We start from the raw sequence: 10,828 nt of genomic DNA, 5'->3' as shown, positions 1-10,828 counted from the left end.
ATTTAAAAATTAAAAATCGTTTCTTTAAAAAAAAAAAAAAAATTGCATATATAATGAATGTAACTGAAATTCTTTATTGAATGCTTAAAAATTAATGTCCCCTAATATAATAGAGTATGTTTAAAAGCATATAAATTATAGGTATGCCATATCTTAGAATACATATTATTGTATAGAATACATATTATTATACAAAAATATATATGCTATTAAATATTATTATTATTGCCATAAGAGAGAAATGGATTTAAAAAGTTTTTAATTACTTGTGTCTATTTGTAATTTTCTGTATTTTATATCACTGTACAAGTCAAAATTAATTTTATTCTTTCAAATATAAAATATTCAATTTACGACATATACTGTAAATTTAATTTATAATTATTTTTTATCAAAATTTAATGTACTGACTAAAAATTATTTTATAATATTGTTAAATAATATATATGTATTTAATATATAGTCTTAACTAATTTAGAACATTAACATATAATAGAAGATACTTCGTATACAAATTTGTATTTTCATAAAGGACGTTTATTGAGCAATAATTACTATAATAATTAATATATGTATAATTATCAACAGTGAGTTATTTATTTCTATGTTAATTTGAATAATTATCATTTTTTCAGAAAACCAAAATTTATTTTTATTATATTTAAAGGTAAAAATGAAATATTAACTTATATGTTATACATTAAATAATATTTAATAACTTTACTCAAATACTAAAGTAATTGTAATATTGGATATTACGTTTCCTCATCTCTTATAAATGTATATTAACCATAATAAGAAATTTTGGTATCTCCTAGAATAGAAAAAAGAAAAAGAATTTAATTTAAGAAAAAATATACATACAAATATATATATAGAATAGATAACAGATTTATAATTAATTCCAATTTAAAAATTAGACAATATAAAATAATCTAGTTGAATAATTTTAGTGTTAAATAAATGTTGTATTGAAATTACCATTAATATGTCAATTCATATTAAAAGTTGATAAAATATTTAAACAATTTAACATTGTTAATGAATATGTTATAAGATGTATTATAAAATATATTCATTTTATATATTTAATTTTTTTTCATGAAATTGATTTTGATTTATATATGAATGTTAATTTATAAACATGTTTATTAAATATGCATTCTTAGTTTTAGATAATTGTGAAATCAATTATTCAACACTGATAGAATAATTTAGTTAATCGAGTAGTTTATTCAGTATTAGTTCGAATGTCAATCGGTATTTAGTTATTAATGAAGCTTAATAAACATAATTATTAGTAATAACGATAAGGATATAGCATTGAAAACCTTTTACAAACGTGAAACTATCTTTTATTTTTGGTACTTAAATTAAAAATTTGTATAATATTCTAAGTAGAAAAATTATTAGACAATAGTTAATTTAATTGCTAGTTAATTAATTTAATTAATTAATATACCAGAGGCAACAGACTTATTGGATTCTGTTGGAGATGATGGTGTGTAATCCATTTGAGGACTCAGAAAACCTGTTTCTGAAGAGCATACTGTAACAGTATAGTTGGGATTCGGGCTCAAAATTATACTTGATACTGGACTAGGACTTGCTTCGCCATGATCATAAGTTTCTTCAGGATCGTACAATGGACCAATAGATTGTGAATCTTGATACATTGGTGAAAATTCTGGTACGCTATCTTCATCTGTAGTAGTATCATTATATTCAATACTTCTAGCTGGAGTATTTAATACAGAGGGATCCCAAGCTCCACTTATTCCAGATAAACGTAATTCATCTTGAGATGGTGTTACCGAACCATAGTAGGGAGTTCGAGCTCCGTCTGAAACAATTTCATTCATTTTTTCTTCTATAAATTTATAATAATTTAGTTAACATGTGAAAGACATTTCTAATGTAAAACTTGACGATATTTTAGGCGTACTTGTTTAAAAAAAAGATACTTTTTTATCGCGATGAATTTCCATATTTATGAAAGTACTATTTTTTTACATTGTTCACAATTTTTCGAATTGTAATCGTCAAAAAAATAATATACGTACTGTCATACATAGGTGTCTGTGAGCCCTGCAAAGATGCTTTTGAATCCTCTTTAGACCCGTACATTGGCGTTCGAGCTCCTGGACAGTAGGTTGGTGTGTAATTATGAGTACTTGATTTGCCTACATTCGATTCTGTGGTGATTATATGAGACCGATCAACCGAAATTGTGTGGCATGGTGAATGCAGCTCAACCCGAACTGTACTTTCTGTAGCATCTTTTACAAAACCTATATTACCTTTATATGGGCCACCTGTTATCTTAATTGTCGTTCCAATTAATTTCTTGTCTCGAACGGGGCCAAAATTATTTAACCGAGTAGCGTTTTTACTTCTAAAAATATATAATAAATTTAACGAGTTTAAATAAAAACATTTATATTTATGTAAAGATTAACAAGAAAAATTAGATTATTATAGGATCAATCATTTTTATAAATACTGTATTTTAAAAATTACCAAATTTAAATTCGAATATTTTTATCATTTTTATCCATTTATTTTCTATAATTAATATATAAATTTATTATATAATATAATATATAATCTATTTATGTAGATTTTATACTACGTGTGGCTAATTTATTTCACACACACATATATATCAACGAAAAATATATTAATTTATCTATACGCGAATTTTAACCGAGATTAATTGTTCATTATACCATTTATAGAGAATCAAAGTTACAATTGGCAATTAAAGACAAATACTAAAATTTAAACTTTTTTCGCACAATATCAAATCATTGGAAATTTCTAAATTTCGCTTGTGATTTCAGAAATACCTTTCTCTTTTTAAAATAATTTATAAAAACAGAAAACACTGTTTTGGGAAGTTTATTATATTGACCAATTGCAGGCATTTTTCATAAAGTCCCTTAAGTCTTCTATACAACATATATTTTATAGCAATATTTATTTTTAATTATATAAATCTTAGTTTAAGCTTTAGGTATACTTATTAGTTACATACATTGTCCATAAAATATTTGATGAAATAAATAATTAACTTATTATAAATGAATGAAATATTATTAAATAATACAAATAAGTATCTACTTAATTACTCTTTTCTACTTAATTACTTTACTTAAAACATAATTACGATTCTTATAGAATATTTTCACTGAGAAATTATGATTAACGAATAACTTATATTTTTCTTAGATTTGAAAATTAAAAGTTGTAGAAATATAACTTAAATATATTATTACATTATCACATTATGTAAAACATTGAAATATAAAATAAATTATCAGAAATATACTTTTCTGAATATGAAGGTGAAGCATAAACTGGAGTATTGAATCCAATAGGGACACTCTTATTTCCTCCGACAAGTTGTAGATGTCTGGTTTTGCAAACAAATATTCCACCCGTTTCAATATATATTTTTGAATGCAAAAAAGCAAAGCTTCTATACAAGTGTTTTATCTCTCCATCTCGACCAGAATGGGGTCCATCAACTACCTTAACTATATCCTTTCTTGTAATTGATTCTTGAAACATATCCAGAGCAATGGTATGTTTATTCTCTCGGTATTTTATTAAACTTCCCGGCTTGACATCAACAAGTTTTCCATGCATCGATAAAACTTGAAAATCGGCACGTTGAAGTTGAATTATAACACCTACAGTTTGGGGTTCTAGCTGAACGAGATCACCCCATTGAAACTTACCAAAACTATCAACACCTGTTGCCATATCTGGACAAAGCTGCAAATTATCAGATAAAACTTCGAGTTCGTGCATTGATATGTCAGAGAACAGTATAATACGATCATTTTTAATTCGAACTATTAAACCTGTATCACCTATATATTCACCACCAACTACCTAGAAATAAATTACTTTCATAAACTTATATCGAAGTAGATTATTTTCACAACTTTTAATAAGCTTACTTTAACATGATTTCCAATACTAAAGTATTTTTTTAATTCATATGCCATAAAATCAATAGGATCTGTTAATTCTTTATGATTTGGCAAAATCATAATTGTGTTACCATCTATAGAAAGAATTTTGCCTTGTAAATGCATCAATTCACCTCGACAAACTTCTACATTATCACCAGTATAGAAATTGTGAGTAATTAATAAATCTTCTTTCCTACTAACAAATCCAGTAATGGGAGGATCACTTAACTCTATATTTATATTCTCTGGACTTTCTTCAAATTTTTCTATTTCTTCTATTGTAGGTTTTACACTTTCAGTTATTATACCATTTATTTTAAAGTTTTTATATAAATATCTAAACATTTTTTAATGTATATTATACATATGAAATTAATCATTTTTTTTTAATTTTATAGAATTAACATTCTATATATTAAAAGATATTACAATAATTTTAATAGAAGTATCAACGATACTTACCCTTTATGTGTATAATAATTTCCTTCAAAGATTAAATAATCTCCATTACTTGTCACTTCTCCACCAATTGCTCGAATAGCTTCTGCGTCAAATGGTTTTGCAAGTGGTCTTATACTTTTTTTACGCTTTTGACGTTCATTATTGTCTGTTGTTAATCTTAATGGACCACGCAGTTTAGAATAATCAATTCTGGGCAATAATTTCAAATGCACTTTATTTTGCCCTATGTCAACATAATCAATCTGGGCAATGTCATCTTTATATATTCCTCTTTTTATTCTCACCCACTGATTTGATCTTAAATTCACCTGGTTTCTTACTCTAAAAACGTCTGTCATTTCTTTAATCGGCACCATCATTTGTTGCCAAAAGCCCATTTTTAAACTACAAATATTTTCAATAGCTGCTTTTACATGAACTTGTTTAAAAGCCTCAATATAAATAAAACCTTTGATGCCTTTAGGTATAATAGCTGATTTAATGACTAAAGGATTGTCTAAAATAGATAGAAAATTAGAACAAATTTTTATTAAAGATGATTTTAATTGTTGAACTTGCCAGTATATTGATATGTAAGAAATTTTCGCATTAATAAAAGGATAGTGCTATTTTCTTCACCAATTTTACATTTGATTAACCAGAGATTAGGATCTTTAATATCCGGTAATAAATTTTGTTGGGTAATTTCATCATTCATTTGTTCAACTCCATCACCAAAATGATAAGATATTGCAGTTCCATTGGAATATTTGTTTTTAAGATATTTTTCAATTTCATCTTGTTTTTGCAAACTAAAATAGAATTTGGTTTTTTATTGCATATAATTATAAATTTTTATTAAAAAACGCTGTAATAACTTACTTCCATAAATCTGATACTCTTCTTCTACCTTCAATTTCTCTAGCAGTTGGTCCAACTTCATCAATTTGTTTCTCAATAATTCCAATCTCTTGTACTCCTTCTTCCCATTCTTCTTCATCATCAACATCATCATCAACTTCAGCTTCTTGTAGAATAAAATCACTACCTATTTTTTTGGATTTCTTCTTTTTTTTATTATTTTGTTGATATTCTTCATCAGTAGAACTATAGTCTATAATTGATTTAATAAAAAAAATTAAATTAATTTTATATTCTTAAAATTTTTTGTTTAATATAACTAAATATTTCATATTTTTTAATTATTGAAAATATAAAATTTTATAAATTTGTGTTTTTATAATGAATAAAATTCAAAATAAATGTTATACTTTGAGATATGTAACATATAGAATATAATTAAAAATTGTTATCTGAATTAATTGAAGTATTTTTAATACAATTATATTAGTATAAATTGAAACATGTATTAAAAAAATTATTTTAAATTGTTGAAGATTATGATTAATAAAAAACGACTCGGAAATAATTCTAATCCATACAAAATTTTTAAATTAAAAATTTAATATATTAATATACATATTAAATTTTACAAATGGTTTCTTTATAAAGACTTTTTAAAATTGTATACTTTAAAACAAACATTAAAAGTCTTACTGGAATTATCAGATGCTGCTGCTGCTGTAGCTTCAGCTTCATTATCAAATTCGATCACATTTTGTTTAAATTGTTCTTTTGATTGAAGAAGTTTTTCATCGCTGAAGTTAAATAAATAATTATAAAAAGGAGAAGTATTAAATAGTAATAAATGGCATAAATTAACATGCAGTATTACCACGAACTTGAACAATTTACAGACAACTGAGCAAACATTTTTTAAAACTATAAAAAAGGTTTTCTTCTCTACAGCAACGCACAATAATTTTATGAATATACTTAGAATACGCTTTTCAAATCAAACTGTAATAAAATCATTTGACTAAATCGAATATGTTTTGTTTTAGATTTGTGATCGGTAAACATTGTTGCCGTATATGTTACTTTTCAATTCGACCTTTCTAAGAAATGAGAAATGTTTTTCAAAAGAATCAAAATAGCACGTGTATATATGTACAAACTATAGATCGTAAAAGAGAAAGAATTAGATTTATATTCTAAAAATTACAAATGCTACTAATTTAGTTTTTATTCCACATTGCCAGTATAAACATTTTACGAACTACTAATCAATATAAACATCGACGAAATGATAAATAGAAAATTAATGGCATGTAAATATACATATACAGATATTTTTAATAAATATATTAGATAAGAATATTTCAACAAATTAAACTCCTTTAATCAGAAATATAATTCAACATAATTTACTGTATATTCTGAGAAAACATTATTATCTTACAAAATTAAAATATATAAACAAAGGCAAAATTATCAAATTATATTAAATCAACGGTTTTCAAATTTTCGCGCGTAAGAGTCCACAATAGGATACAATACCAGACAAAACAATGATCCCGCATAAATCTATATTATCGACAGCAATTTTATATATTGTTCATCGTTGTTAATTAGATTTGTATTGTTATTTTATAGATTTAGAATTTAGATAAGTTGATACATATAATTGAAATAATTTTAATACATGCTGTAAATGTAATATGTTCATCAAAGTTAAAAAACGTATTCTGTTAATGATGTAATTATTATTAGTACTTATGTAGTGAAACTAATAATCTCTGTAATTTAAAGAAGAATAAATAATTATTATGAATAATTAATAATTCTATGAGCGATATTTTATCATAATTATGTTGACTAATATAGTAAAATAATTCTCATTGTCACCATGCGGTGTCGCATGTGTTTAACACCATAAAACCGATTGGCGTTTCCCGTTATATCTGAAGTCCTTCAATTATTCGCCCCTTACAATTTAATAGTTATTTTTTTCAATCTCCTAATTGTTATTAACAATTAATTACAATCAATATAGTATTATTACTATTCGAATATTTAATCGATAGATCCACTTTTAATTTTATATATATAAGATGCAAGTTAATAAAAAAATAAAAGTTACAAAAGAATCTGTAGTCGATGATATTACTGATTCAATGCGTAAGTAAATATTAAAATTTGCTATAAAATATAATATTTATTATGTATTAAAATCCTATAAGAATATTTTTTGTTTCTATTTATTTGACTGAATTATGAAAGTAAATAAAGACTTAGCAGCAAATTTTTATCTTAATATGTTTGGTAAACATATCGTTGAATTTCATTCTATGTTTGATATTTTTAGTTGAAATTAACCAAACATTAAAGTCAATTGGAGAAATTCATTCTTCCCTGATAAAATTTAACCAAACTATTGTCGATTATTTACTTACAATTGATGAACAAAAGAAAAGTAAGCCTAGTCAAATAATTTTGATACAAGAAGAGACTCAAAATGTAGCATTATCTACTTCGGAAGTAAATGGAAATAAGTAATAGTAAGTAACCCAAATTTCATTCTGTAAGCTTAAATTAAAAAAGATAATTTCGTAACAATTATAAGACTACTTATCAACTTAATATTTATAAAATAAATAATTGATTTCAATTATTTTGATACAACTCTATTTAATACAAATCTATTTTATAAAATAGATTCACTACAATATTTAGTCTAATATTCGTATAAATATGAATCAAGATTATTTTATCAGTTACAAACAATTACTTCACTAAATTATTTTGGATTAACTTGCCAAAACAATTATGGATGGATAAAATTCTAGAATATTTTTCATGATGTTAAACAAACAGGTAATATTGGATATAAGTATGAAAATAATTATCAATACTTTAATAGTTAAATTTATTTGATTATTGTTTGTATTACACATTGTATTGTATAGATTATTATAACTATATTTTTAATATATATTAAGCCTTTGTAATTTTAAATACTGTTTATGAACAATGAACAATAATTCTGTATTATATGTAAAAGTATAAGAAAAGTTTGATTTTAATGCAATTAATTTATGAAATGAAATTATATTTTGTATATATAGGGTCAATATGATTCTTAAAAGAAAATTAATATTGTACCTAAGATTCTACTTTTGTCAATTTTTTATGATATATGTTTTATTTGTTGTCGATAGACTACTACCGTAATCGGTAGTTTTAATTATTCTAATATGTAAGTATTAATATTTATATTCATTAAATGATGCAATCTAAATATTTTTTAATTATATCTAATTCAAGATCATTGTTATGATGTTAAGATTATCTTTATTTATTACTAGTACTAAATAAATTTATTGAAATAGAAGGTAAAAATAATGTTAAATAATTTCTCTGGTTCTGGAAAAATTTTGAACTACAAATTACCAAGATTTGAAAGTACTTCAGTGTTTTAGTAAATAAAATTCACTAAAAAAAAAAGACCATAGAAGAACTTATTTAGATGATCTTGACTTTAAATATGAAATGTTCATTTTTTAAAAAAAAATATTGTACAATTAACAAATACAAATAAGATTGAACACTAAATAAATCAGATTAGTTTAGATTTTTCATCCTATACGAGGTCATCAAGTCAAAGAGAATGTAAATCAGTGGAGTCAAATGTCATTACTTTATGAGAGTCATTAATAAAATATGGAGAAGCGGAAGGTGAAATTGTATATTTCAAAAAGTTCCCTAAGCAAAGACAGTATTATAATTTTGAATTGTTTGCGATTCAATAGAAGAAAAATAAAAGAAGAGCATAAATAAAAATAGAATTCTAAAAAAAAAAAAAAATAAACAATATAAAAAAAATAGAAAAATAGATAAAAATAGAAAATAAGATTTAGATAATAATGCTTTTCATATAGCTATCATATTTTATACATTTAAATGATTGGAGTGATCGCAAGTTAGTTTCTAATGTGTGATGACTATTATGATTGTCATAAACTTTCATATTTAATTATTTTAATCATCTGATTATCTACATAGGTAAACGTCAATGCAAAATGCATTTATCTAAAAAATTAAATCTAAAAAAATAAAATTAATATAAATATTTCTAATTGAAATATATATTAAATTAAAAGTAAAAATTATTTTTTTGTTTATTAGTATCTAATATTTTATTGTACTTTTATTATTTTTATTTAATATCATACTAACATTTCACATTAGTATTAAAAAATATTGTTATCTAGTTAACATTACCATTGTAAATATTTTACATATTTTATTGATATGATATACAGAATTTAATTTAGGATTATATACTTGAAAATATACGTCTTATTGCAATAATAAACTTCAGGTATTTTTATGAAAATTGTCAGTTTTATATTTAATATCGATAAACATATAATACTAGATGAACAAATATAAATGTTTATATAAAGTAAATTTTTAATAGTACATTATTTAATAAGAAAGGAATATTTAAAAATTTCAAAAATATATGAATAAATTTAAACGTGCATTGTACTGAATAATTGTGATCTTCACCATTAAATTACTAAACTATGTTTGTATAAATTGATTGTATTAAAATAATTGAAAATGAGAAATAGTTACATAAGGTATGAGCTTGAAAATTAAAGGTATTTATATTTGTTTGTAGCTGAGTTTCAGCGACTCAGTCATGTATAATATTTCGATATTATTGTAACATACATATATAAAATTTATTTTTAATATATAATTTTTATGAATTGTATACAAATGTTATTAATATAATTATATTAAAATTCAATCGACGAACTGAAATTACAAATTTTTTTCATCAACGTTATTTTTGTTCCTATTTATTTACGAAGTGTATGTTTTATATTTCAGATTTGCATACGTTAAAATGTTCATTTATATTATTTCGAAGATATTTTTTAATTAATTAATTTACATAACAATAAATTATCAAACAAATACGGACATTTTAAAATACAAAAATTAATTTTTGCATAATTTTTAAATTTAAAATTTAAGTATTAATAATGCTTTAAAAATATTTTGTAATTTTGGAAGTTATTTTGAACACAATTTCCAATTAATATATTTATTTTAAAAATAATCTTCAACCAATTCAAGATGAAGTTTGAATTACTAAGAAACGTATGAAAATTTATATTAATATTATACAAAGTAAATAACTTATAATGAAATAATTCAGTCAAAGGAATTCCATTTATTTCAGATTTATGGAATTTAGAGATTTCTCGTTATATTATCAGTCAAACGAGGCGTTGTATAATATATATATTTGTGGGTAATTCATAAATCAATCATTTTAAACATTAAAATTTTAAATAAAATGTTATTGTATGTAGAAAACTTTGATCTTTATCAATATAAAATTTAGGAAATTCATTTTTTTATCCTTATTTATAATTTTTTAATTGTAATTTCTATTTCAGCAACAGTATATATCGATAAAAATAAATTTTTATTTTATTTAACGTTTTCTTTAATGCATATATAGTGTATATTTCTTTTTAATG

General features: G+C 22.9%; 1 protein-coding gene across 1 annotated transcript; it reads right to left on the bottom strand.

Annotated features, from left to right (window-relative positions):
* Positions 1-785: 785 nt before the first annotated feature.
* Positions 786-5,969, bottom strand: LOC105359432 (transcription elongation factor SPT5-like). Its single transcript, XM_011496044.1, has 9 exons — positions 5,918-5,969; positions 5,307-5,538; positions 5,004-5,236; positions 4,446-4,941; positions 3,969-4,320; positions 3,332-3,900; positions 2,064-2,395; positions 1,463-1,843; positions 786-814 (listed from the first exon to the last, which is right to left on the bottom strand). The coding sequence occupies exons 1-9, from the start codon at positions 5,967-5,969 to the stop codon at positions 786-788; spliced, it is 2,676 nt and encodes an 891-aa protein (XP_011494346.1).
* Positions 5,970-10,828: the final 4,859 nt, after the last annotated feature.

Source organism: Ceratosolen solmsi, unplaced genomic scaffold, assembly GCF_000503995.2.
Source record: "Ceratosolen solmsi marchali unplaced genomic scaffold, CerSol_1.0 scaffold11, whole genome shotgun sequence".
Taxonomy (NCBI): Eukaryota; Metazoa; Arthropoda; class Insecta; order Hymenoptera; family Agaonidae; genus Ceratosolen; species Ceratosolen solmsi.
Note: the sequence above shows the minus strand (reverse complement) of the source record. Positions and strands in the feature narration are given on the sequence as shown.

Bases quoted from the DNA above. Each gene is read 5' to 3' on its own strand.
- LOC105359432 (XM_011496044.1), bottom strand. From the start codon at position 5,969: ATGTTTGTTTTAAAGTATACAATTTTAAAAAGTCTTTATAAAGAAACC. The intron at 4,321-4,445 runs GTAAGTATCGTT...AAAAATGTTTAG, and splicing joins AATTATTATACACATAAAGG to ATATTTATATAAAAACTTTA. The intron at 1,844-2,063 runs GTACGTATATTA...AAATTGTTTCAG, and splicing joins ACAGACACCTATGTATGACA to ACGGAGCTCGAACTCCCTAC.